This window comes from Penicillium digitatum, chromosome 5 (genome assembly GCF_016767815.1).
Source record: "Penicillium digitatum chromosome 5, complete sequence".
NCBI classification, from domain to species: Eukaryota; Fungi; Ascomycota; class Eurotiomycetes; order Eurotiales; family Aspergillaceae; genus Penicillium; species Penicillium digitatum.
Window position 1 is genome coordinate 2,907,555 of NC_089388.1, and position 26,621 is coordinate 2,934,175.

At 49.3% G+C, this 26,621-nt stretch overlaps 12 protein-coding genes across 12 annotated transcripts; 7 read left to right on the top strand and 5 right to left on the bottom strand.

The window, feature by feature from the left end:
* Positions 1-116: 116 nt before the first annotated feature.
* Positions 117-2,393, bottom strand: Pdw03_2225 (uncharacterized protein; the record flags this gene model as incomplete). The annotated part of the gene is made up of 4 exons (XM_066100120.1): positions 117-1,213; positions 1,272-1,712; positions 2,007-2,130; positions 2,184-2,393. 4 exons carry the CDS (start codon positions 2,391-2,393, stop codon positions 117-119), a joined length of 1,872 nt encoding a protein of 623 aa, XP_065957847.1.
* A 1,161-nt stretch (positions 2,394-3,554) lies between these two features.
* Pdw03_2226 (mitochondrial 37S ribosomal protein uS15m) lies at positions 3,555-4,523 on the bottom strand (the record flags this gene model as incomplete). The annotated part of the gene is made up of 2 exons (XM_014681355.1): positions 3,555-4,411; positions 4,478-4,523. The coding sequence occupies 2 exons, from the start codon at positions 4,521-4,523 to the stop codon at positions 3,555-3,557; spliced, it is 903 nt and encodes a 300-aa protein (XP_014536841.1).
* Positions 4,524-4,873: 350 nt separating this feature from the next.
* On the top strand, positions 4,874-5,848 carry Pdw03_2227 (40S ribosomal protein uS2; the record flags this gene model as incomplete). The annotated part of the gene is made up of 2 exons (XM_014681356.1): positions 4,874-5,043; positions 5,110-5,848. The coding sequence occupies 2 exons, from the start codon at positions 4,874-4,876 to the stop codon at positions 5,846-5,848; spliced, it is 909 nt and encodes a 302-aa protein (XP_014536842.1).
* A 903-nt stretch (positions 5,849-6,751) lies between these two features.
* Positions 6,752-7,603, bottom strand: Pdw03_2228 (Rho-like small GTPase, putative; the record flags this gene model as incomplete). The annotated part of the gene is made up of 4 exons (XM_066100121.1): positions 6,752-6,916; positions 6,973-7,092; positions 7,157-7,397; positions 7,512-7,603. The coding sequence occupies 4 exons, from the start codon at positions 7,601-7,603 to the stop codon at positions 6,752-6,754; spliced, it is 618 nt and encodes a 205-aa protein (XP_065957848.1).
* A 643-nt stretch (positions 7,604-8,246) lies between these two features.
* Positions 8,247-10,097, top strand: Pdw03_2229 (Pseudouridylate synthase 3; the record flags this gene model as incomplete). The annotated part of the gene is made up of 1 exon (XM_014681358.1): positions 8,247-10,097. One exon carries the CDS (start codon positions 8,247-8,249, stop codon positions 10,095-10,097), a length of 1,851 nt encoding a protein of 616 aa, XP_014536844.1.
* A 108-nt stretch (positions 10,098-10,205) lies between these two features.
* Pdw03_2230 (GPI-GlcNAc transferase complex, PIG-H component) lies at positions 10,206-10,931 on the bottom strand (the record flags this gene model as incomplete). Its single annotated transcript, XM_014681359.2, has 3 exons — positions 10,206-10,283; positions 10,333-10,535; positions 10,598-10,931. The coding sequence occupies 3 exons, from the start codon at positions 10,929-10,931 to the stop codon at positions 10,206-10,208; spliced, it is 615 nt and encodes a 204-aa protein (XP_014536845.2).
* A 277-nt stretch (positions 10,932-11,208) lies between these two features.
* Positions 11,209-11,891, top strand: Pdw03_2231 (Ubiquitin-like modifier HUB1; the record flags this gene model as incomplete). The annotated part of the gene is made up of 3 exons (XM_014681360.1): positions 11,209-11,617; positions 11,676-11,814; positions 11,870-11,891. The coding sequence occupies 3 exons, from the start codon at positions 11,209-11,211 to the stop codon at positions 11,889-11,891; spliced, it is 570 nt and encodes a 189-aa protein (XP_014536846.1).
* A 649-nt stretch (positions 11,892-12,540) lies between these two features.
* Positions 12,541-13,935, top strand: Pdw03_2232 (Ribose-phosphate pyrophosphokinase; the record flags this gene model as incomplete). Its single annotated transcript, XM_014681361.1, has 3 exons — positions 12,541-13,449; positions 13,503-13,826; positions 13,879-13,935. 3 exons carry the CDS (start codon positions 12,541-12,543, stop codon positions 13,933-13,935), a joined length of 1,290 nt encoding a protein of 429 aa, XP_014536847.1.
* A 4,969-nt stretch (positions 13,936-18,904) lies between these two features.
* Positions 18,905-19,603, top strand: Pdw03_2233 (Haloacid dehalogenase-like hydrolase; the record flags this gene model as incomplete). The annotated part of the gene is made up of 1 exon (XM_014681362.1): positions 18,905-19,603. The coding sequence occupies one exon, from the start codon at positions 18,905-18,907 to the stop codon at positions 19,601-19,603; it is 699 nt and encodes a 232-aa protein (XP_014536848.1).
* Positions 19,604-20,252: 649 nt separating this feature from the next.
* Pdw03_2234 (Vacuolar ATP synthase subunit d, putative) lies at positions 20,253-21,533 on the bottom strand (the record flags this gene model as incomplete). Its single annotated transcript, XM_014681363.1, has 4 exons — positions 20,253-20,336; positions 20,393-21,282; positions 21,359-21,447; positions 21,502-21,533. 4 exons carry the CDS (start codon positions 21,531-21,533, stop codon positions 20,253-20,255), a joined length of 1,095 nt encoding a protein of 364 aa, XP_014536849.1.
* Positions 21,534-21,824: 291 nt separating this feature from the next.
* On the top strand, positions 21,825-23,737 carry Pdw03_2235 (Nucleolar protein nop5; the record flags this gene model as incomplete). The annotated part of the gene is made up of 3 exons (XM_014681364.1): positions 21,825-21,949; positions 22,072-22,232; positions 22,293-23,737. The coding sequence occupies 3 exons, from the start codon at positions 21,825-21,827 to the stop codon at positions 23,735-23,737; spliced, it is 1,731 nt and encodes a 576-aa protein (XP_014536850.1).
* Positions 23,738-24,193: 456 nt separating this feature from the next.
* Pdw03_2236 (Nucleolar protein 58) lies at positions 24,194-25,081 on the top strand (the record flags this gene model as incomplete). The annotated part of the gene is made up of 3 exons (XM_014681365.1): positions 24,194-24,199; positions 24,250-24,393; positions 24,566-25,081. The coding sequence occupies 3 exons, from the start codon at positions 24,194-24,196 to the stop codon at positions 25,079-25,081; spliced, it is 666 nt and encodes a 221-aa protein (XP_014536851.1).
* Between the last annotated feature and the right edge of the window lie 1,540 nt (positions 25,082-26,621).

Consider the following 26,621-nt stretch of genomic DNA (forward strand, 5'->3'; position numbering starts at 1 on the left):
GAAAGCATATTTCAGGAGGTCTTTCACAAGATTCAGTCACAGGCCAGATGATATGGTTCAGACAGTCTGTAGGGCATGCCGTGGCCAGTGAGAGGTTTTTTTTTTTCAAGTTTCTTTCACTGGGCGGCACGCCGAGTAGCAAGCCGGCTCATGAAGACCCCATGCTGGTGATCAATAAATGACTCCGGGGTGGGGAATTTATGGCAAATGGGGTATGCGCGCTTCCGGTACTTGTCAAGGTTAGGGTCGTGCCAGCCAAAGCACTCAACCCAAGATTCAGTCTCCGGCCAGATGATCTGGCTCAGATCACCAGTGGGGCATGCTGTAGCCAGTGAAGTTTTTCTCATCTTGCGGCGACGGAGGACGTCCTCGTCAATGAACGAGTTACAGCTGCCCGAGAAACGATGGGCCGCTCGAAGACGACTGGGGGTCTTCGGCTTGTACTGCTCCGCTTGCTTACGGGCCTTGCGGAGTTCGTCGCTAGAATATTCGATGGGCTGTGATGCGCCCTGGTCATTGAAGCTTTCCAGGTGGATATCCTCAGATTGAACACTCTTGGAGACATGCTCCTCTTCCGGTTCATCGCTGGGTGCAGCTCGTTTGGTCGTAGTTTCTTGGCGTACACGCTTGGAGACATGCCCCTCTTCAGGTACATCGCTGACTGTGACCTGTTTAGCCGTAGTATCCTGGCGCACACTCTTGGAAACATGTTCCTCGTTCAATACATCGCAGACAGTAGCCTGTTTAATCGTAGTATCTTCGAGTTCCTGCTCGCCTGTGAGCAAGTCCTCATCATCCTCATCGTAGATAAAGTAATCTGGGTCGAACCCATAACTACATCCTGGAGGGTGTGGAATGACATCGGGTGACGGGGATCGCTTGCGCTTCTTCGATTCTTTCTCGTAGATTGCGCGAACTTGCTCTTCCGAAGTTACAGGTTCGATATCCGCAGGATCCGACTTCCCGGCACGCATGCGCGCGAGCAGTTCGGGGTCGAAACCCCGTGGGAACAGATCATAGGAATATCGATTTCTGTCAACTCGTGGAGCGCGTGCGCTGGCTGTCAGACGCGAGTTTGGCACCGCAACACGTGGACGCGGAGTGGGAGATTCGAAACTTCTCGACAACATTAAGGAGGACTTAGGAGGGGGAGCTGAGGAGGGTGTGGTGACAGAAGAATATTCATTCCCCATTGGATGTTGAGGTTCAGCCACTAGAATCGCCATGTTAGCCACTTGGAATATATACACCATGGCACAAGGGGCACCTGCCTTGTGGGACTTCTGCAGTGTGGGGGAGCACATTGCCTCGTCCCCAAAGACCAGTCACTGAGTTGAAGATCCATTGTCGCCAACCAGGTCGGTTTCGATTTTGAGTTTGACTAGGTGGAAGTTCAGAAGGTAATGAAGATAATGGAACGATGCGATTATCATGGGGTGCGGTCTCTTCGTTTGCATTAGAGGCCGAAAGGGTCGAACTGCCAGATCTTGCATCTTCTCCCTGCTGAGCCAAGAGCTGCGGGAAACGGTAAATGGTGCGATCAATTCGTCCATCCCTTTCCGCTTCGCGTCGCCGCGCGCGATCCGCATAAGTTCTACGAGAGCTGCCACGAGGACGGTTTTCGAAGCCGGTTGGAGTTCTAAGTGCCAACTTGTGACGTTTTGACGGCGAGGGCTCGTCTTCGGACAATCGGTTCCGTTTCCTACTGGGCTCTTCCGTGGGGGTCAGCGGGGATTCATCCAGGGTATTGATGACAGGGGGTCTGCGAGGCCAGTCCCTCCAGGGAGATGGTGGGGACCATGGGAGTGACCAAGGGATTCGGCTAAATTTATCATAGAATCTTCCAGGCGGCCAGGCATAGTGCATCACGGGGGTCTGTGGTGGGGATGGAGTTGGCTCAGGCTCCTTTTTCAGGAGTTCGCTGGCACTGCCCCATTTGAAGGCCGTGATAATATGTCCTCTGAACATGCGCGGGGGGTCCCGGAGGGGCTTTGGGGGCAACGTACGGGTGTCAGGTTGCTCCACTGACGGGATAAGCGCAACGGGGTCTTCCTGGGACTCGGCCTGGGCTTCGGCGTCCTCAGGCTCCCCAGTGGGGGCAGCGGCATTCTTGCCCTTTGCCGCGGGCTTCTAGAAACATGAGTTAGTTATGAAGTATTGTGAAGTCTAGTTTCTGAACTGACCTTCTTGCGGCCGCCTCTCTTGGCTGGCTTCCGCTTTGGAGCGGGCTTCTCTGCAGCGGACTGTGTCTCGGACACAGTCTCTTGCGCCACATCGGGCGCGGTCTCGGGAGCAGTCTCCGTCGCAGCCGCCGACGCACTTCGCGTCGTGCGCCGGCGGCGTGGGACATACTCCGAGATTGGCGGAAGAACGTGGTTCGACCGCAGTCTCATCTCGGCGAAACGCGCAAGATGAGGAGGAGGGGGGTTGGTGGCGAGGGGGTTGTGGTGAGGGGCAGGTGAGTAAGGTCTTAATAAATTGTAATAGATCAGTCAGCGATTTTCAAAGGCAACGTAGCTACATATGTAGATTCTAACCGATTTGGTAAAGTCGATCACAAAGACTCTGGTGAGAGATATCCAAAGGCAGTGCTTTGGATGATAACTTTGCGGGTGATGAGGAGAAAATCAGAAGAGAAGAGAAGAAGAAGTAAAGGCGAGATGTAAACAACACGGTTGTTAGACGCGACCAAACGATCAATGGGGAAGGAACTGGTGGATTTTTGACCGAACCATGTCACTTTTTCAAAAATCGGAAGACGCGATCCGGCAATATGTTTGCTCCCAGGGCGGTATGAGTTGTATGCATGTTTCTCCCTCCAGGGCTTTCGCAAGGGAGGCCCGTGGACTATTGTTCCAATTATTGACATTCTTCTCTACTATCATGACAATTTTCTCAATAGGCTGTGGTGGTCTGAAGCTCCTATAACTTTTTTTTGGTTATTGTCAGACTTGATTCATGGTACCCTGTACCCTTCCTTGTCTGTGCTTTTCCCTCCTCGTTTCGTCTCAGATTAGACACAACTTCCCTATACTACGTAGTCCAACACCTCTTCAATAAGCCTAAAGTAGCTTCGGGGCCTATTCTTTCGCCATTGGTCATTTTCTGAAGGGTGCTATTCATTTTCTGAAGGGTGCTATCAATATCTTTACTCTATGTTACCATCACAATCTATCAATCAAAGCTTTTACGTACTTAACATCAGTGCCCATAGCCCAAAGCCTAATTGAGAGATGCCATCTGAACTGAAAAACGTTAGCGATCATCCAAGGGAATCTTTAATTTTTAGGAACTTAGCCCCCAATAGCAAGCTGGCCAATGTGGACCATTTCAGCGTGAAAGTAGATGTGGGAAAAGAAACAAAGCTATTTGTACAGATGCTCTATGGATGGAACATGGAAATAGAGACATGGACCAACAAGTACCCCTCGCTAGCTCCGAGATAGATGATACAAGGTAACACGCTGATACTTTTTTTCAAAGCCAGCCAATCGAAAAGAGGAGAAGGGCGTAGAGAAACACAAGACCTCAATAAGTTATTAAAACACTGCCCATCATAGAGCAATCTCTCCCTTCCACGCGGCGTCAGACAATCCCAATGTCCCCATCAGGTTCTGCCACCGGGGACCTCCACGTTCCTTCTTGCGGACATATTGTAGCAGCTTCTGGCGCTTGTGGACAAGTAGTTGCATGTTGCGCTTGTTGTGTTTGTCCTTGTTGGCGGTCTCGAGGTGTCGGGAGAGGTTCATGATTTTTACGGTCAGGATCGCAGCTTGCACCTCTGCAGAGCCGGTATCGGGTCCAACACGCGGTGCACGTTCCGGATTAACAGGGGAAGATTCATGGGTCACAGCCGAAGGCTTCGGTGGGAGAATTGAGTCTGTGTAGTGTCGCCCAAATGTTTCGATGCACTTTGTAATGTTGAGGCGCACGCGGTCCTTGGTATTTCCATTGTTCAGATTCACAATCCGGTTGATTGCTTCTTGGGCATTCCTATGCTCTTGGTTGTGCAGATTGACTGCCTCCTTCTCAACTTGAGGATCGGCTGCGTTGCGATCGGGATTTTTAAGCGGTGCGGTCAAATCCTTGGAGAAGTCGAGGGCGGCATCCAGCTCGGTCGATTTCAAGTAGTAGTTGAGATCCTCAGATAAGGATGATGGGATGTGTGAGTTGCTTTGGATTGCTGTCATCTCTAGGATAAATGGTGTCGGCTGGCTCTTGACAGGGTCTCCGAGCGAGGATTCCCGTTCCTCCGCAAGGACTTTCTGGCGGGAGATATTGGCTGTCTTACGCTGGCGCGCCTGGGCCATCAGGAATGGATCATGTTTCCTCCGGATTTGGACCTTGCTGGAGGCAGCTCTGACAGAAGTGTTGATCGAATTGGACAACGGGCTAGATCCGTAGGTCGATCCTATACGAGCCTTGATTAGCACCGAGGTAGTTGAACACTTGACTTGACTGATCTAGACTAGCATACCGGTCAATACCTTGAGAGAGGACTGAACTGAAATGCGCGGAGGCATGGTGGGCGTAGTTGGCAAGTAGATGGGTCTGTTGCAACGATCAACTTCTCTTTTCCATCGACCTTTCGTCGGGAAATCTTGCGGCCGGAGGTCCATTACGCTAATCCTTAGTCAGGATGTTCTTTGCCCCAGGCATTCAGCATCACGTGAGAGGAGTGCCAATTGTCTGAATTACATAACCAATACCCCAGCGGGCCCTGGAGCCCTAGCCCTAGCGCACGCAAGCGAAATTATCCCGAATCGCGAGAATGCAACAATTTTGCGGCTTGGCTTTGATCTTTTTCCCTCCATCACCACGACAAGAGCCAGACGATTGATCCCCCAACTCATCAATCCATCAATCGCCCAAAATGGCCCCTTCCCAGCTCCCCCCGGTTTTCAACCCTACCGCGCAGGACATCGAGATGCTCCTTGCCGCTCAGTGCCACCTTGGTTCCAAGAACCTTCAGGTGCACATGGAGCCTTACCTATGGAAGCTCCGTGCCGACGGTGTCAACGTCCTGAACATTGGCAAGACCTGGTATGCGCGAAAGCAAACCGACTTCTGTCCTTGGCATAGTATCTAACATATGTTTCGCTGAAATAGGGAGAAGATCGTCCTGGCTGCCCGTATCATCGCCGCCATCGACAACCCCGCCGATGTCTGTGTCATCTCCGCTCGTCCCTACGGTCAGCGTGCTGTCCTGAAGTTCGCCTCCCACACCGGTGCCACCGCCATTGCCGGTCGTTTCACCCCCGGTAACTTCACCAACTACATCACCCGCTCTTTCAAGGAGCCCCGTCTCATCATCGTGACCGACCCTCGCACTGATGCCCAGGCCATCAAGGAGGCTTCTTATGTCAACATCCCCGTCATTGCCCTTTGCGACACTGACTCCCCCACCGAATTCGTCGATGTTGCCATCCCCACCAACAACAAGGGTCGCCACGCCATCGGTCTCGTCTGGTGGATGCTCGCCCGTGAGGTCCTTCGTCTCCGCGGTACTCTCGCTACCCGTGAGACCGAGTGGGACACCGTTGTCGATCTCTACTTCTACCGCGACCCCGAGGCCGAGGAGAACAAGGAGATTGCTGATGAGGCCAAGGTCGCTGGTGCTGAGGAGATCGGTGCCGGTGCCATCGAGTCCGGCTTCGCTGGTGAGAACTGGGATGCCTCCGCCCCCGGCGCTGGTAACCCCGGTACTGCCTTCGCTGCCTCCGCTGCCACCGCTACTGCCGGTGCCACCAGCTGGGATGCCGAGGGTGCCGACTGGGCCGCCAGCTCCGCTCCCCCCACCACCGAGTGGGCTGAGGCTCAGCCCGCAGCTGGTGAGGCCAAGTGGTAAATTGCTTCGCGGTGACGAGGATAGTCTTTGAGAGGGGGGAAAGTTGATCTCAATAAAAAGTTTGGTGATCCGGGATGATTGTGACGATTTTCTGGGTCGCTTGAGGCACGGGAAACGAAGAAATGCTCATGTTTTCTCTTATACACCATCTACTCCATTCACACCAATGGATTACAATCTCCCGCAAATTCCCTTGACGTTTCTATCCTAGTCCCTGTGTGCAATTCTCAAAAAAACCCAAAGAAACTGAAAAACAGCAGAAGAAAACGAGCTTTCACCGGGAACCTTTCAATCTTTTGCTTCAGTGGTCTCATCATACCAGCACTTTTTTTTATTTCCATGTCTTTGCATCGGGGAGGAATTGCCATGCCAATCATTGACTGGCGCTTATGAGGGAAAGAGATCCAGTCGCTTTAATTTATGAAGCTTCTGGGGGAAAGCCCTGTGCTGTCAATTCACAAGGTGGACTTGATCGTTACCTTGGTTTTTCCCTGTTTGTGTTCTAGTAATCTGAAAAGGTTGTGCTTGGTATCAGATCTAGTAGGTTTTGTAGTGTATGTGCCTGGCTGTAGACTGATAGTATTGCCAAATACGTGCACTTTCTGGGAACAATCGCATCCGCGCAACCTTTAAAGGTCAGAGTTCCGCTTGGGACATCGTCTGTCTGCAGAGTACCTACTCCCCGGTCTAATGGAAGGTCTCTTCTCTAGCATCTAGGCTGCTATGTTTCAAAATGCATTGGACCCTTCGGTTGGTTGGTCAAGAAGGATTTGAAATTTATATCAACTGGTCGCTGAGAAAACCAAGGTGCTGACCTAGTCCTCCGGAAACATGTATTGATCACTGACACGTCTGGTATATACATGACGGGGTATGGGGAAACAGGGTAGAAACAAGAAACAATCACATAACAACGCAAGAGGTGCCCTCAGACTGACCACCTTTTTCAGTCGTCGTCATTGCCGCCAATCTAGCAAGATCTTCAAACGTCTCTACAAGCAGCTCGCCTGTGACAGCCGAACACTCGGCGTATCTATCGCAACGAAGTTCCTGTGCAATACGATAGCCCTGGACAGCCCAGTTAGTCAATTCAAGGCGCGAGACTCCGGCTCATAGCCACTCACTTCTTGTGGATAGATGATGCCCTCACCTTCTCTCCGCAGATCCCTTTTCAGGCCTATCATCATCACTGGAAGCCGCTCGCTATGACCGTATTGGAAGTAGCGCGTAATGTCATTTCGCCACTAAAAAAAACATAGGGATTCAGCGCGAAGTAATCATCAATCCGAATGTATATATGAGACTTACCTCTTTTAGTCCAGCAAGTGTGTTTCGATTGGAAATATCATAGGCTAGAACGGCGACATCGGGTCGAAGATTGGTCCAGTGCTGGTTTGGGTTGGATGTGTCGTAAAGCTCTAAAGTGAATGTCTTTTTTGAGAACCTGATGTCGTAGATGAAAGGCTGATCACCATCTCGTAATAGTTCAAGGGTATTTGCGTCAGTATTAGATGGCCCTGATGGGAGTGGTCTTCCACTCTTCAGGCGACTGGATCAAATTAGCATGTCCCCGTATAACAATATAACAATATAACAATATCCGTAGACCATCTGGAGATTGCAGACAGCTGGCTTCTGGGGCGTGGGACGACCGGGTACTCACGATAAGAATGTTGATTTCCCACATCCTGGATCTCCAAGTAGAAGTAGAGAGACTGAGTGGTTACTCTCCGGGTATGGATCTGCCTCGGCCATGTCAGAGTGGTTGTTGATTCGATTTATGTGCAACTGTCCAGGTCTTGATCAACTTTCACCGTTTGTCCGGTCAATCAACCTGTCTTTTGCAGAAAATTTTCTCCGTTGTGAATACAGACTATTCTATATGAATGATTTCACCGCAATATCTTTAGAGAATTGTAGGTGTTTGGATTAGAGACGTGATCAGCTTTGGTGACAGGGTTCGAGGCTTGGCGAATCCAGCGTGGTAGTCAATTTATATTGTGCCTACTGCCCTAGCACCCCTTTCATTAATACTCTTTGAAACTCTTTGTGGCCTGGATTAGTATGCAAAAAAGCTCTTTGAGTACAGCATCACTGTAAAAAATGTTGTATTACAGCTACATACATTGAATACATTCAAGTCTGACCTTGGAGTGTATGTAATTACACTTGCGTACAACTATTCAATACACAAATTACACCAAACAGCGCCTCCGCGGAACTTTTTCAAATTCGTTCCCCGCCGGCTGAACGTGCACACCAATCAATCTCAGCCTCGGTCGCTTGACGTGGTATGTGGAAACCGTCCGCGAAACTCTTTCCACAGAATTACAACCTCCACCAAGCCCTCAGGCAAGCCCGATACTTGTGCCAACCTCGCACTTTCAAGCCCCAAACCATGGCGGACACCAGCAATAAGGGACAACCCGACTATTCGGCCTGGAGTAACTCCAGCCTCATCGCGCGCATCACAGAGCTAGAGCGTCAGCTTAAATCTCAGACGGCAGAATTTACAGCGCCGACCGAAGAGCTGTCGCAAGCTCCCCGTTCCTCTTCCGCGCCCATCTCCACCGACGTCCAGGAGCCTGCGATCCCTCTCCCTGAGACCTTCAATCCTTCTAAGAAGCGACCCCACTCTCCTCCAGATAGCGACACTACCCCAGTGCCTGCGCCGACGCGGCCAGTCAAAGCCCCGAAACCTCCAAAACCCGATCGCATTTTTGACCCCTCCAAATACTCGACGCGGTTCATTGCGCTCAAGTTCGCATATTTGGGACAGGCATACAATGGACTCGAACATACAAATGGAAATACTACACCTCTGCCTACCGTTGAAGAGATTCTGTGGAAGGCATTGCGGCGAACACGCCTCATCTCTCCCGAAACCACCTCTGATATGGAGCCAACCGATAGAGAGGAGCGCGTCCCAATGCGTCCCTACCACCTTCACTGGGATGGATGCGATTATTCTAAAGCAGGTCGCACGGATAAGGGCGTGAGCGCTTTTGGGCAGGTTATTGGACTGCGGGTCCGCAGTCAACGGCCCGTGCCTAAGACCCCCGCTGCGGGCGATGATGCGATGAACGTTGACTCGGTGTCTACTGAAAAGGAGTGGGATGATGTAGCCGATGAAATGAACTATATCAATGTTCTAAATAGGGTGCTTCCGGAAGATATCAGGGTTCTGGCGTGGTGTCCTAACCCGCCGCCTGGTTTCGATGCCCGCTTCTCCTGCCGAGAACGTCGGTACAAGTACTTCTTCACCAACCCCGCGTTCACTCCAACTCCTGGGTCCGTTGGGTTCCAGAACCGTGCACAGAACGGCAATGGTCCGCGCTCTGAGCTTCGCGAGGGCTGGCTAGACATTGAGGCTATGCGAGAGGCAGCCAAGCATTTCGAGGGCCTACATGATTTCCGAAATTTCTGCAAGTTGGACACCAACAAGCAGATTGATAATTTCGAACGCATAATCCATCACTCTAGTATCGAAGCCGTCAATGCCAAGGTCAACCCTGTGGGCTATGTTGGCCAACCTGGATTCCAAGCCAAAGAGGGTTGTGTGCCCGACCCGGATTTGCTGTCCCCCGATATGATTTCTCAAAATGTTCCTCAGGTATACACGTTCAACCTCCACGGTTCTGCCTTCTTGTGGCACCAGGTGCGACACATGGTTGCAATTTTGTTCCTAGTCGGACAGGGACTCGAGTCCCCATCTATCGTCCCTGAACTGCTGGACATTACCAAGAATCCGCGAAAGCCGACATACTCGATGGCTGATGATGCTCCGCTGGTTCTTTGGGACTGTATTTTCCCCGACCTAGAGTCTGGCAGTCACCTGGATTCCTTGAACTGGATCTATGCTGGTGACAGCCCTGTAAAGGGCAAGGGAAGCGCCAAGGGTGATAGCAAGTTCGGAATGCGGGGCACCGTTGAAAGTCTGTGGACCGTCTGGAGAAAGCGAAAGATAGATGAGATTCTGGCGGGTGCTCTGCTGGACTTGACGGTCAGCCAGGGTAACCAGAACGTGGAAGACATTGACAACCAGTGGCAAAATGCGGCAGATTCTAAGAAAGCAAACAGAGGTGCCAAGGTCTGGTATGGTGGAAATGACACTATTGTTGGCGGGAAATATACCCCTGTCGACAAGAAGTCCAAGATGCAGACTGTGGAAGTTCAAAATGCCAAAGGACTCCTCACAAAGCAGCGAAGACTAGCGAAGGGCGAAGCTGCAAGGACAGCACTGGAATGAATCTCGTTGTACATACTTGCTGATAGAGCATCGAACCTTGGGGTTAAGCAAGATAGGCTTTGGCTTTTGCACATGGAAAGATCTCTCCAGGCAGAGGTTGTGGTAATATCATGACTTCGCGTCGTAAAGACACCGCCGAGAACCTCTCCAAACCTGTTCTAAGATTTCTCGCTTGGGCAACATATGCTAGTCACCATATTAATTATGAGTACATAACGCTGGTGATATCACATACCGGGAAGACTACCAGAGCATCGGACTCGCCTTCAACAATGACCGCCAAATAGAAGCGGACTTCGAAACCCTTGAAGGCTTCGTGAATCACAATATCTTGGATTTGCGTGGTAGGAATGAACCTCGTTGAGGCAGTGGAAAGATACGTCGAGGACGATGTCGAGGTCTGGATTCCGAAGCCTCGAATAACCAAGAGCGATTCCTCTGTCGAATAATCAGCCATACACAGATCTCATTAAGCCAACTCTTCCCCCCCCCCGACCTACCGATGTAACCTCTTTTGAAAACACCGTATATAACCAATGCACAAACCCCAGCAATTGCCAGAGGGTTGTGTGAATCCACCAAGCGACACAGTTTGGATCCGAGCGGGCTAGACCAAACGGCTGGCCAGCTTATCACCCTCCCATCTTCTTGGAAGAAGAAATGTCGGACGCGCGCAATGCCGACGCCAATCACACAGAAAAACAAAATTGTACGCAGTAGTACTTGGAGACCAAATAATATTCTAGCGGGGGAACTCGATCGTTGGTGTGCATTCGATACCGTGAAGGAGACTGTCGTCGGAGAGGGACGCTGAACTTCTAGTCGGCCCGCCATCTTGGCTGTGGAGAGCCAGGTAAAAAGGCAAAAGCGCCAGAATCAATTGATAGTTTGCATTGCAGCCTGTCTATTCAAGAGGTAGATCAAAAGCGCATAGAGATACAAGCGTACTTTGGACAGGAGAGCTCCTGATGTGAGCCAATAAGCTAATCTAATTTGGGATTAGCCGACTCCACTGGCAGCTACATATTGTCACGTGCCTCACAGCTTCATTTGGATTACATCTGGGCTTGTCGGGCACTCACACAACTTCATCTGTCCTCCATCCACAGTCATGGGCGACCGGTCACGAAGCAGGTCTCCACGTGCGAGAGAAAATACCGATAGAGATCGCCCCAGAAAGACGACTGGAGGCTTTCGGTGGAAAGACAAAAGCCGCACCGACGATTTCCGCAGCGATGATCGCAGATTAGAACGTGGATACCGAGATCGACCACGATCACCACGACGTGACCGAGAGAGCGATCGCTATGGAGATAGACCGAGAAATGCTGACCGCGACCGGGGTCAACAACGTGACGATCGAGATGCGCCGCGCGAAGACCGGGAAAAGAAAGCGAAGAAAGAGAAGAAGGAGAAGAAGCCGGTCGTTGCGCAATCCTCAGAACCTATGATTGTGGTCCATGTCAATGATCGTCTGGGAACCAAAGCTGCAATCCCCTGTCTTGCCTCAGATCCGATTAGTACGTCTTCTTTTTTTTCAATTGTTGATCGCCACCAGTGTGTTAACCTTTTACGCAGAGCTATTCAAAGCCCAAGTGGCAGCTCGAATCGGCCGTGAACCCCACGAAATCCTTCTCAAACGCCAAGGCGAACGCCCTTTTAAAGATCAACTTACACTGGAAGATTATGGAGTGAGCAACGGAGTTCAACTTGACTTGTGAGCCTAAAATCTGCACTTGTCTACCGGGACTGTGATACTAACTCTGTCATAGGGAGGTTGGAACGGGCGAATGACGGATTCCCGGAGCAGACTGCACTCGGTGGGAGAGTTATGCCAAGCTCTTTTTTTATGTTTTTTTTTTAGTACTTATCATCTCGGGGACCGGAGCATAGGAGCCATGAAAATGTGTCTTTTTTCTTTCGAGATTTCCACAGCGACTGGTGATTTGAGAAGAACTCATGTATATCTACGGATGGGAACAATTGGAAATCCAAAGCAGTAAACCTGCTGACCATTCACTGCGTTCCTGTCTGCCCAGAAGGAATTCAAGGACGGTTTCTGCGGGGCCTCGTCACGACCATACGCTTTACCCGATCCGGGCCATTTGCCACCTGAGGCATCAGCAACAGATCCGCTCCACTCCAAAGAGGCTTTTTTCCCATCGCGGGACTCACATCGGGAATTTTTTTTTTTTTCATGTCTTTGTCTCTCGAAGTCTCAATTATTCCTTCCGACATGAGGTAGCACTTGTCCTCTACAATTTCAAGAATCGCTATACTTTTCTTCCCTCTTCATTTTTTACTCCCTTGGCACCGAGATCGCTCCCCAGATTTTCCTCCCCCTCCATCCGATCTCTCCAAACCTGATTTCCTTCAGATTGGGAGCCCTTGTCTTTGACCTCCTACTTCAAATCCTCGCCATACACTCATAAACACAAACAACATGGTTCGCAATCTTGTCGTCATCGGAGGCAACTCCCACCCTCAGTTGACTCAGAGCATTTGCGGTGTTCTCGGAATTCCTCCCGCAGAGGTTTTACTCTCAAAATTCGCTGTGGGTGAGACTCGAGTTGAAATCCAAGAGTCCGTCCGTGAAAAGGATGTCTACATTATTCAATCCGGCGGCGGAAAAGTCAACGACCATCTGCTAGAGCTTCTCATCACCATTTCCGCATGCAAGACTGCCTCGGCCCGACGAGTCACCGCTGTCCTCCCTCTTTTCCCCTACTCTCGCCAGAGTGACATTCCTTACGACAAGGCCGGCGCTCCTCTCGTCAAAGCATCTGTGGGGGGCAAAGCCGCCAATGGCTATACATTCGAGAGCACCCCTCCGACCCCGGCTCCTGGTGGGAAAACTGAAGGCCTCGGCTTGATGAATGGAATGGAAAGCCTCCAGAGGAGCCTTGCTAAGGCTCAACTTGAGGACAGCACTGGCAGCCCTGTGAAGCGGCGGGGCAATGGTCTGCCCCGCAGCGACACAGCGGACTCTCTCAAGTCCTTGTCCAACGGCACCGACGACGCAACGAGCAGCAGCTCCTCCAAGATCAATTCTTTCCAGCCGCGTCCTGGTTACAAACAGTGGGTTGCACAGGCCGGCACCCTGGTGGCAGACCTCCTTACCTGCGCCGGCGCCGATCACATCATCACCATGGATTTGCACGACCCGCAGTACCAGGGATTCTTTGATATCCCAGTCGACAACCTCTACGGCCGTCCTCTTCTGAAGAGCTACATTCAGCGCAACATCCCAAGTTACAAGCAGGCTGTCATTGTCAGCCCCGATGCCGGAGGTGCTAAGCGCGCTACGGCTATTGCTGACCAAATGGGCATGGAATTTGCCCTGATCCACAAGGTAGGCTTATCGAGCGCCTGAATTTTTCTAGAGTTCTCTTAACAATTTCGTAGGAGCGCCGCCCCACCAAAATCACTGACCGCCAAAATGCCACCATGATGTTGGTTGGTGATGTCCGTGATCGGATAACCATTCTGATTGATGATCTGGCGGATACCTCGAATACGATTACTCGCGCTGCCAAGTTGCTCAAGAAGGAAGGTGCATCTCAGGTATATGCCCTTGTCACTCATGGTATCCTCAGTGGCGACGCCATCGAGCGCATCAACGCTAGTGCACTTGACAAGGTCGTTGTGACCAACAGCGTGGATCAAGTTGAGCACTTGCGCCGGTGCCCAAAGCTCGAGGTCCTGGAAGTCGGCCACGTTTTCGGCGAGGTGAGTCCTACGCGTCTGATTTATTCCACATCATGGACTGACCTATTCCCAGGCCATCCGCCGTGTGCACCACGGTGAAAGTATCAGTGTTCTCTTCCAGTATGACTGATCGCTGCCTAAACTTTTTTCCTTCCCTTTCTTCGATATCCTAAAATTTCCATGTTTGCTCTACGACCCCCCAACCTCAGTTACCCTTGCCATAGATCCAGGCTTGCAGTAGACTTGGTACGCTTGATATGATCTGGTATTTCTTTGATTTCTTTTTTATGTCGCTTGATCTCATCTGGCTTTGGCTGGCATTTTTTTTTTTTTGTTTCGAATGTTCCTGTCATACTTCTACCTCTGCCACACCCTTTGCCATCTGCACATATGAGCAATGAATGTTGAGTCGAGACTGAAAATTTTTTTTCAACATGCATGTAGTCGCCGGTCTTGGACTAGACTATCAATGTGGCTGAACTGTGTACTTCATGGAGATGTAATACTTTCCAATATTGAAGCTTATGCATGTCAGTCTGTGCTTGATTGATCACGATTTTCAATACTTGCATATCATGCCTGAGGTTGTCTGGCGCTTGAAGTATTTTTCTTTCCATTCTTGTGCTCACCTATCTGATTTAGAATACATGACTCGTGGATACTTCTTAAATCCCCAAGAGCGCAGTCACTCACTCTCTTTTGTCAAACACCTGGAAGAATAACATGGAGTTACTGCTATCAGAACTGATATCCTGATTCGTGTCATCTATTGGTCACGAAAAAAGCAACTAATCAATAGTTCCTTTGGCCCTATTTGTCACCATGAGTGTCGCTGGCAGGCTTTCATAAAAAAACGCTTACTACCTACCACCCACACTAACGCTAGCTTATAAGCGATGGTGAAATTTGCACAGCTAGAATGAAGTACACACCGGAAGTCATGGATCTGAAATCTTCATTTGTTCGAGTCAGATAACGAGAAAGCTATGTTTCTTCTCAGTTCTCATCATGAGTACATTGCGAAGCGAATGTCTTTCATCTTCAGATGGGTAGTATGCACCATGTATTGCCGTTGACAGGAAAGCTACATTCTGGGTTCAACATTGAGCACCGTAAACCGAGACTTCCTGAACAGAGTTTTGTATGATTGATTACGTTCTTATTCTGAGGGTAGTCGAGCAAGTAGAAGCCTTCTAACAAGATATACTCCAGCCATTTCATTGCAATACACAAGCCCGGCGAATTCATCCAGATAGATGCTCTTGCTTATTCTTGTATCATTTATCACCCTTTAACGCCATCACATATACGGGTTCCATGCGTCCTTAGTTCTATATTTTCAGTACATCGATTGATCGCGGATGCATCTATTGACTATTCAAACAATCACGCGTAGAATCTAGACAGTTACGGTTAATAGCGTTTTCGAACCCTTCCCTTTGTAGTTCACTCACTTCTTGTCTGCAAGTCTGCCCCCATCTCCCTTGGCAGTTATTATGTCAACGGTATGGTACGAAATGATCAACATGTAGATCTTCTTCGACTTCCACGCGTCTCATTCGTGGTATTGGTGTTGTAGACTAAACGTGTATAGTCTCTCTACGCGAACATCGGATAAATGTCGCACTTGCTAGGAAAGATAATTGCTAAAGAACACAAACAGCTTTTTCCGTGGACTTATCAGGCAATTCTTCAGGCGTCTCGATAACATACGAAGACATCCAAATCTGTGCAAAAGCCGGCAACGGAGACCAACTTTTACTCCCCTCCGTGCAATGACACATACATGTATGAGACGGAGATTCCAATATCTACGAGATACTCTGGGAATCATCAGAATTACCAGTGTCGCCCTCTATGGGGAGCCCGTGTTCACTGCTACTGGCATGGTGGCTCCATCCTTTGACGCGTGTTCTTCTTCGCCAGGGTCCCCGGAGAACAGTACCTCGCTCTCGATCGTTGGCTCAGGCTCAAGCCAAGTCACAGCGGTATGAAACTGAGAGAGATGTTATTCAGTCTACAAATGAAGCTGTAGATGAAACTGGAGATCTCTGGATGCGTTGTTAGAGAGAGAAGCTATCTACAGGTTAACTAAACTAAGTACTGGGAGCAAACAAAGAAGTCATGTGACTTCTGACAGAAACATTTGCGAAGAGCAGACCTCAACAAAGGCTACCTCGTCCGCTTTACCATTCGGTGAGCCACGTATACAATCCTGAAGAAGTAAGAACACAGTTTACTAACGTATTTCACAAGCGAGCCGGCCACCCCAACCAAAACGCGTCCATGAATTAGATCTTATTTAGTTCAACCACTCACCATGCCACCAATTCGTACTCAATCCTCTCAAAATTCAATAGAGCAAGAGGGTAGGATCTTACTAGCTATCCAGGCTTTTGAGAATCAAAAATCTCTTCAATTCTTGTGGAGTAGCCCCCCGGCCCTCTATAGTACGAGAAATAGCGAATCTTCTCCTTTAAAAGCGTGGAAATACCCCGGCTCTTTTAGTCGGCGAAAATTAGGTCACAAACTATATAAAACGATACCCTCTCCTTTCCTCCCGGTTCTCGAAACGATATAATTATGAGCGTGCGAAAGGCGAAGACCTAAAGATTATTTAGGGCTGGTTTAATCTTATTTAAAGATCTATCTTATAGGAGTTACCTACCTTCTCGATAATCTTATTTTGCTGAGCGTGTCAGGGTGCGGGCTGGCAGGACGGTATGATAGGAGATGACTGGTAGGAACAGGTCATAACAGATCAGATTCCACTTGACAGGTACAGGCAGGGGCAGGCTATTATACAAGACGTAGCTCGAAGAGCTACAACAGGATCTAGAACTGAAGTTCAGATAAACAGGTCAGAGATCACGTGCCGTGATCTTCCTCTTACTAAGCATCACGGTTCGCACCGTGACATGCGCATAGGGTTAGGGGGATCATATATAATACGGACCGGATCCGGATAAACGGCCCGTATTGCGGAGGTCACGTGATAGGCAAATTCTATCACCAATCAGAGGCCAGATCTCAAATCTGAAAGGCGGGGATTTAGACCTAGTAATTAAGAAATTGAATGTTGAGTATATTTGCTTCGCTTCTTGAGAATGCATAAAGGAGGGTCGATACATTACAAGAAGCTCTACCACCTAGAAGTGTTACTTAACTAGTTAAATCAATAATCGATAGATCAAAATAGAGGGTGATGATGGTAGTATATGATTAGTTGAATTGTATATAATAAGTGGGGCCGGCTCGAAAAAAGCCCCTGAAGCTCGTAAAACCCATTAAGAGCCCGTAAAAAGCCCATGAATAGCCCATTCCCGGCCCATTCCCAGCTCGTTTGGAACTTGATTTTCCTCAAAATGTTTTAACTGATTAGCCATGAGAAAGTTTTAAATATAGGTAGCTCATTTAAAACTATTAGGACTAATAATACAAAAGGCTCTTAGAAATGATTAATGTGTAGACTTTCTTTTAATACAAAATTCGAACAAGTTAAGCCACTTATAATTGATATTGGTCTGATATTGATACTCGACCATTAAGATACACATAGTTCCTAGTTCAGAATATATATCTCTATAGGTAATACCTCATAAGCGTAGAACATTCCAAACAAACTGATATGTACAGTCATAAAGCTAAGTTATAATGCTAATGTATCAAAGACATGTATCTATTCACTAGAATTTCCAAATATTTCCCCTTACTTGTTATGATAATCGAGTAGAATCCCATGTATAAACCAAAACATGGGTAAAAGACGGTCATTTATTTGGGTGATTCAGCCATTTTATGGACGCCAAGACCATGTTTTAGCAATTTCGAGCCCCCCCCCTGCGAGCCGGGGTCCGGGTCGAGCTTGAAAAGTTCGACCCCCAGCTCGTTGCGGGTCGGGTTTCGAGCCCGGACCTTGGGCCCAAAGTTGGGTTTTGCGGAAGTCTACTCTCAACCGAGCTGTTGCTGCGCACAGTCTTATCCCAGCCTAAGCGCCGCTAAGCAGCGGCCTCAGGCACCGAGAGTATGTAAACCCTATAACCCTCTCGGGAGCACATATATCCCCATTCGTATATGGAACCAGATACCCGTTCTCATCACACCTCTCAGCCCGCCTTCCAACAACCACATACTCCACCACCGGACAGCAGGCTACCCTTTCCAATGCCTCGGGCGCTGCATACGTACACAATACTACAACCGACCTTGGCTGCTCCCCACCCATCTCCCACAATTCCTCGCAGAGCTTGACAATCGTATCCCCGGGTGCAATGATTGTATTGAGGAGCACGATCCTCCCGTCGTCGGCCTAGCCAGTCCACCCACTACATCCTGCGTGTCCTTTGTCTTGCTTCAGCGGGCTAGAATGCACGAGGTGGCGGGGAGGAGGGGCTGCGCGGCGACAAACATGGGCAAGGCTCCGCGGAGAATGGGGATTATTGTTGTGTGGGATCGGGTGAGGGTTTGGTTGTGGGATTTGGCTGCGTAAGTTAACAGAGTGGTGAGGGTTTGGGTTTGAGGGAGTTCGCTGATAGGAGCCGAGACAGCCATCATTTCTTCTGTCTTTGTCATATTAAAGTTGAGGGGGTTATAACTGGTATACAGAGTTCAAGTGTAGATGGCTATAGTGACTTTGTGCCCGAGAAGGTGATTTGTACGTCGTGTATATGTGTATATAGGTTCTTGTCTTATTTGGGCCTGCATACCATAATCGTGCATTTTACAATGAGTAATGGTAATCGCAGAGCCTAAACTACAAGCATAATTAGGGCCTACTGCCTTGCATTGGCGAGAAGCCATTATAATCTTTGTTATAATTGTCATCAATGTATTGTATTATAAAACCAGTATGTGGTTCGTATCTACACTATTTAAAAGTCACATCATATTAGTGGCATAAGCCACGTAACGATGTACGCTGCTGCAACTTCCCTAGAACAGTCTAACTCATTTTCCGAGTCCTTTTGTTTTTCAAGAATTCACTGGGGAGGGGGGGTTAGTTGTGGTAGTGCCTTGTAATCTTTATCTACTCGAGCCCCTCTACACTGCCACGCAAATTCACAACTAAGAATCACACCATCTTTTAAACACTCAGTAAGATGATAGCCCTCACAATCTTCGATTTTGACGGCACTCTCTTCGATACCCATGAATCCATCTCCCAAACCATAAAACTCACCTTTGACGCCCTCTTTCCCGCCCACACTCCTCCCCAATCTGAAATCCACTGTCTCATTGCCAGCGGCGCCGGCCTAGCAGATACTTTTAAAGTCCTACATCCTTCCCCAGCGGAAGTCACTCCGATTGCTGAGAACGAGTGGATTGAAAAATACCGCGCTCTCTATGCTACCCATGGTCAACTGCTCATTAAGGCCTTCCCCGGCGCCAAGGATCTCCTGGCCGAACTCAATGCCCACAAGATCCCCATCGCCATCGTCAGCAACAAAGGCGTAGCCGCTGTGAAAACGGCCCTGCAGCGGAATGGTCTGAATTGCTACGTGCCCGAGGATTTAATCATCGGCGATAAGACGCCCGGGGCGAAACGCAAGCCGGATCCTGCTAGCTTCATCGATGTGCTGGTTTCCGTCCTGAAGGAGAGATATGGGCTGGAGGAGCTTGATTCGGGCAGCGTACTGGTGGTGGGTGATACAGTAGCGGATATTCAGTTCGCGAGGAACATTAAGAGCAAGGTCTGCTGGTGTCGGTATGGGTACGGAGACCGAGAGGCTTGTCAGGAATTGACGCCGGATTTTGTGGTTGATTCTTTGGGGGAGGTTGTAGGGATCGTGAAGGCTTAAGGCCCGTGACTGTTTTGCACTTTTATACATTTAGAAATGATCCTCAGATTAGCGGGTCCACGGTCTTATGGTACATTAAAGTAGTCCGTACGGTGGGCTAAGTGCAATGGACGCACCTCCAGCACCCGCTGCACCAATGACGGGAGCATTCTGTCAAACCACGAATATGGCCCCTCTAGGCCATAAACAGGAACCTTGGTTTTTGTGATGATCTAGTGGTAAAGTACGCTGTATTTCGTTCCACACATTCACTTGCTGGAGTAGGTCTACACGTGACCCGAGCATCCATGCTGACATCTACTGAGCGGCCTGAAGCCATTTAAGTAGCCCAAATAGGAAAGCCCCTTCACTAACAAAATTCAAAGAAACATACCGGGGGAATTTTGTGCTTCTATGCCACAAGGGAAAAGTTAAGCATATGCAAACACCTTTACAAAAAAGAGAGAGAGAAAAGCAACACAGCCAACATCAAAGATGATCGGAACGTCCCGATCAAAGAAAAAGAGGTCGATGCGCTCACGTTAAAAGAACAAACTGGGTACTCGAGACAACGAAAAGCGGCTGGCAATCAAAGCAAAATACCAGCCAGGAAGATGGGTAAGTACAAAGAGGTGAGAAGACAGAAAATCATAGGGTGCACGAGTCAGGCTTAGAAAACAGAGATGAAGTTTCCAATTCTCTCCTTCTGGTTCTGAGCAATGCACTCCGAGATCCAGGTGATGTTTCGGATTTCCTGGATGGAGTTAGTTGTATACTCAAAATTAGACGGACTGGTTCCGAGAGGCTTACCTGCTCCTTCAGCTTCATCCAGGCGTACACCACAGCAGGGGTGAATTGACGGGTGAAAACCAGCTTTGACAGATCCATCTCTTTTTGGTAGAAAAGATCCTCCAAGCTCTTCCCATCTGCCGGACCTCCGCCCATACCACCGAGACCGCCGCTACTTTGGCTAAGGCCCACGGCATCGAAGAACGCCTTGTAATCGGCCACAGCGCTTACAGCCAAGGCCACACCCTCAACATCCTCTGCGCGGGAAAGCATAAGACTGCCCTCCGGATAAAGCTTGCCAAATTCCGGGTACAACTTCCTGCGCTCGAGCTTGGACAGCTCGGTGCCAAAGGAGTTAAGAGTGATGTTGATAGAGCGGCGGTCCGCCTCGAACTGCAGAATCTCCGCCATGACGTCCTGTGTAGGTGTACCGCTGAAGTCCGGGTGGGTGTTGATGAAGTTGTAAAAGTCTTCTAAGTAGTTTTTGTAAAGGGTATTGCGAACGATCTCGATGTTCAGTTCGTCCAGGTCTTGGTGGCTCAAACTATCCTTGAAGTAGGCAGCTAGTGGGGTCTCAATCAGTACAGAGTTGTACAGTTCCTCGATGTTTGTCGCAACACATAGCACAGGGAGTGTTTCGAACCATCCTAGTGGGTGGCATCGCTCCAGGAGTTCTCGGGTGTCTCGTTCATGCAAAGTGCCTGTGATCAACAGGGCGATGTTGTCAATCATGTATCCATATGTCATGTATTCGAGGAACTTGGCAGATGAGCCGGTCGCTTGTGCGACCAGGTACCTGAACTCAGACACCAATTTATCGGTCATGCGGCTCGCCAAATCGGAGGTGGAGGGGTTGGGGGAAAGAGAGGCAAGGAAGTCGCCATATGAGGGAGCAAGCTGGAGCTTGACATCTATTGGATGAGTTTGTCAGAATCAGCATGCAGAAATAGAATCTGAAAAATGGTCTGTGGGATCAGTAGAGCGTACCGTCAATTGTCTCGCATTGAGTGAGATTTGAATAGTTCTGGCCGCTCAACAGGCTGTTCCGATAGCCGCGAACAATGCCCTCGACATATCTAAAAGAGTCAACAACGGGACATTTAGACCAAGCACAAATATATACTACATACCCGCCGTTAACATTAAAGAATAGGCCCTCCATGATGACTGTGGAGAAGATGATTGGAGAGACCCAACTGTAGCTCCATCCGTCCTTAAACACGCATTGGCTTAGTCATTCACAAAGCCACACGCCCAAGCCACTCGTGGCACCCGCTTTTCAACTTTTTTTCTTCCGTGCAAATTTAGATTCAATTTCTCCAACGACACCGGTGGCCGACACGCCCTACGCTAATTATTTTTCCCACAATTTCCTCAGTTCGGTTTATCGTTTGCTTTGATTAGTTTCTTCTTTTCTGTTATTTTTCGATCCTAAACGCCGTGGCCGCGCACCATGACGCTTTTCATCCTTACTGAGACCAGCGCGGGCTATGCCCTGCTGAAGGCTAAGGACAAGAAACTCCTCAAGCGTGATGATATCGCCGAGGAGGCCTCCACTGCAGAGGGTGTCTCCAACCTGTATGTCAACTGTGTCTTTCAATCCTGCCAAATGAAAAAAAATCCGTATCGGAATGAACCGACTAGCTGAACGGGCGCAAAAAAATTGTTATCGACGACAATGTCACTAACAGAGTCTCTAGTCTCAAGTTGAAGAGCTTCCAGAAGTTCGACAGCGCTGCCTCAGCTCTGGAGGAGGCTGCCTCCATCATGGAGGGCAAGGTTACACCCGCCTTGGCCTCGCTTCTTGATGGAATCAAGGATGAGAAGAAGGTGTCCCTCGCCGTTGCCGATACCAAGCTCGGTAGGTCATTCTAGTGAAACGACTTCCCACGGTATGCATTCTGACTGTGGTTTTGGATAGGAAACTCTATCAGCAAGCTTCCCGGTCTTGACATCCAATTGGTTGCTGACTCCAGCACCAACGACATCTTCCGTGCCATCCGTGAGCACCTCACCACCCTCATTCCCGGCCTTGCCCCCAGTGATATGTCTACCATGTCCCTTGGTCTTTCCCACTCTCTCGCCCGTCACAAGCTCAAGTTCTCCCCCGACAAGATCGACACTATGATCGTCCAGGCCATTGGTCTGCTCGATGATCTTGACAAGGAGCTGAACACCTACGCTATGCGTGTCAAGGAATGGTACGGATGGCACTTCCCCGAGCTGGCTAAGATCCTCAACGACAACATTGCCTACGCCAAGCTCGTCTTGAAAATGGGTATGCGCTCCAACTGGGAGTCCGCTGATCTTGCTGAGATCCTCCCCGAGGAGATCGAGGGTGCCGTCAAGGCTGCTGCCGATCGCTCTATGGGTACCGAGATCAGCCCCGAAGATTTGGAGAACATTCAGGCTCTCGCTGAGCAGGTCGTTGGTTTCTACGACTACCGCTCCCAGCTCGCCAGCTACCTCACTTCCCGCATGAACGCCATCGCACCAAACCTGACTGCCCTTGTCGGTGATCTCGTTGGTGCCCGTCTTATTGCCCACGCTGGCTCCCTCACCAGCTTGTCCAAGAGCCCCGCTAGTACCATCCAGATTCTGGGTGCTGAGAAGGCCCTTTTCCGTGCCCTTAAGACTAAGCACGACACTCCTAAGTACGGTCTGATCTACCACGCCTCTTTGATCGGCCAGGCCACCGGCCGCAACAAGGGCAAGATGGCCCGTATCCTCGCCGCCAAGGCTTCTCTGGGTATCCGTGTCGACTCCCTCGCCGAGTGGGGTGATGATGCCACCGAGGAGGACAAGGCTGCTCTCGGTACCGAGGCCCGCTTCAACCTCGAGCGCAAGCTTGCTGGTATGGAGGGCAAGCCCATTAAGCCCCGCGGTGTGGCCATTGCGCCCAACGGTGTTCAGGCCGAGAAGTTCGACCTGAAGGAAGCCCGCAAGTACAACCCCGATGCCGATGCCCTGGCCTCCGAGGAGCCTGCCGCTGTCAAGAAGTCTAAGAAGGAGAAGAAGAAGCTCGTCGAGGAGGTTGAGGATGAGGAGATGGCTGATGCCGACTCTGATGAGGAGGCTGAGGATTCTGATGAGTCCGAGGATGAAGCCCCCAAGAAGAAGTCCAAGAAGAGCGACATTGAGGAGATGGCTGCTAAGGCTGGTCTCAGCGTAAAGCGATACGAGCGGAAGCTCGAGCGTGGCGAGATCGCCTTCGATAAAGAAGGCAACCCCACCTCAATCAGCAAGAAGGACTTGAAGAAGTCCAAAAAGGAGGCCAAGAAGTCCAGCAAGGACGATGGAAAGAAGCGCAAGCGTTCCGAAGATGAAGACGAGAAGAAGAAGAAGAAGAAGTCCAAGGGAGAGTAAGCGTACATTTTCAAAAGTTTGTGCAATGTGACCGGATGGCTTTCCTGGGATCTGTATGATATCACACTTTTTTTTCATTTCTGTTCTTTTTTTTTTGTTGCAATCTTCCTGTTGCTCGCATGTTTTGGGGCATTTTGAGGTTGATCTACCGGTCTTTCACTGGCGCAGAGGGTGCTCGTTAGGAACAAGGCAGTACAGTTTTAGCTGGAATAATCTGTTCATACTTCAATACTGGAATGTAAAGATGCAGGCACAAGTATCGCAAACTGTAGTCTCGGCCAACTCTGTTCAAGTCTCAACTCCGCTGCCTTGGCTCCTCCGTACACCTCGATTTGGCCAGGATATGCAGGTAGATAAAGACACCGCCTATATTCTGCCGGCAGTTCAAACAATTTTCCTCTTTTCAGACCAGGCACCCATTTGCTTCAGTCTGTCTTGCCACTTTGAACACACAAAATGAGGGTAAGATATCTAAGCTGAAGCTCAAGATTGCTGCTAACAATCTATTTTAGATCATTGACCCTCAAACCGCTGTCCTGACCAATGTCGAGGTCCTGGCCTATCTGACCTCCAATCCACCCCGCCGACCACCGCCAAATTCGGGGAACTGGGCACCAAGCCCAGATCTTAGAGATCATAATACAGTGGTTAAAGAGGTGAGAAACACTATGCGACCCTTGTAATTATCCGCGGGGTAGTGTGGCTTAGTGCAACTACACCACAGACTCCAGCGCGAAGCGGAGTCCGCCAGACACCCACCCCAAGCTCCCAAACCATACACCAAGAGACCAATCGTAGAAGAAAAAATCGACTGATCAACCCTCCCAGATTCACAACTATGCAAGCCGTCTCTCCCCTCACCTTCTACGATACCCCCGCTACACAGCCCGCCCTTCTTCCTCCCAGTCGAAATCACAATCGCAAGCCGCCATGACCGGCACACTGCGAACCTCAAATTCAGCAATGACAGAGGCAGATGCTAATTCCCTGCCGTCACCAATCCCATCCACCGAAACAACCCCTATGGACACCGCTCTCCGGGACTTAGTAGTCCGCCTACAGCCGTACGGACTGACCAAAGCCGAGGTCGTTATGATCCTGAATCTCGGGGTGGGATTGAGTGGTAATCCTGCTACCGAGGATGACAAGGAAGGTGCTAATGGAGAGGATGCAATGGAGGTGGATGGGGAAGGGGAGGGTGAGGAGGATGATTACACTGCGGTGGTGTTGATGGATAGTGTTATTGAAGAGCGGGAGCTCAGACTATCTGACGAAGATGTTAAGGCTATTTTGGCTATCATTAAGGAAACTCTTACGGCGGATTATGAGAACGTCAAAGGTTGAGAAGTTGGAAGTTCTTCTGTCATAGATATTTGACATCAAAAATCAAGAAGAAAAAACCGGTGTGCTACTTCAAGCATCCACAGCGGATTCAAAGTGGGAAAGGCTAAATTGCTTGCACTTCCCTCTGGAGACTTCTCACTGGCCATATGCTGATTCTATAATTCTGGCTACTACGGAGTACTTGTAACGATTTCGTTGATTCTGAAAATCTACACATGGTGATAACCAGCCTTCCGCATCGGTATCCAGACATTCCCGAGCAAGGGTCTAGACTTGATGCCAATCTTGATTATCAGCAAATTGGCACTCACGAGTTTCGATCTCTCTTCAAAAATGAAGTTTAGTGGTAAAACAATAGAGTCAAAAATGGAAGCTTTTTTACTATTAGGGGGTTGAAATTAACGTGGTACATAGAGTTTTTGTTCTAGGATACTCGGTTAACCCTAGTAAATTAGCCCTATGTAGATCATTTGATTTGATATAGGGCCTAAGATCGAAGCGTTACTACAAAGGCATGGATCAATCTAGGGCCGAGTGCGGAGCAGATTAATGTGGTTTATGTGGTTTATGTGGCTTTGAAGGAAGCGTTCTTTACTATGGGCGATACCAAAATAAATTGCAATCAGATTGAAAAATGGGTGCTAAGACAAGCTCTTCTAATTAATTTAGATCACCTTGCCAGTAGGGAAATGGCTGTAGGGCTTTACATTTTCTGTGCCTATGCCCACCGAATTTATTCTTTTTGATCTCTAAATGAGGATTAATTCAAAGATGCCACCATCTCACCTTTTTTTTAAGATCCACTAGCTCATCAAGGCTATAATGAGATTTCAAAGTGCCCTCGCTTGCCTGACACATTTTACTTTCAACGATAGCCTCAATATTAAGCCGATCTTCAATCGGTGTTAGACCATTTAAATTTTGGATCAATGAACTCCAACAAGTCCTATCAAGCATGTGAAGCGAGACAAATCCAAAATTGTCCGGTCTCCAGCGACTTCACAGCAGTTGATGACTGCTGAAATTCGGCTAAAGAGCCGTCTTGGATTGGGCCTCGCAATTATGAAGAACTTCCAAGGAAAGTGCGCAGCCTTGGCATAACTCGCAACAAGAATTGATCGAGATCAAGATCCCAGTCCTCTGGATTTTCCAGCAATAGCCACCAAGGAGCAGCAAGTGTAAAATCGACAGGAGAAGCATAGGCATACTCCCAGTCAACCACACTAGTGACAGCAGGGCTCGATGCATCAACAAGGTTATTTTCTGGACGCAAATCATTGCAGTAAAGGCGGAAAGTGCCCCTGCTGTGTTCTCAGGAGATTTCACATGATAGTTTTCGAAAAAGGTATGGTCCCTAACGGATGTTAGGGCCTACGATATATGCCGCTGCAAGGATAAGCAGACGTTCTGTTTGTCCTTAGGATCCTTTGGTCTTACGTATTTCACTACCGAGCTGGACAAACCCCTAAGCTAGACACCCCCACCAACTTGTTAATTTAAAATGTATTAATCTTAACCAAAACTCCTGTCACGGTGTGAA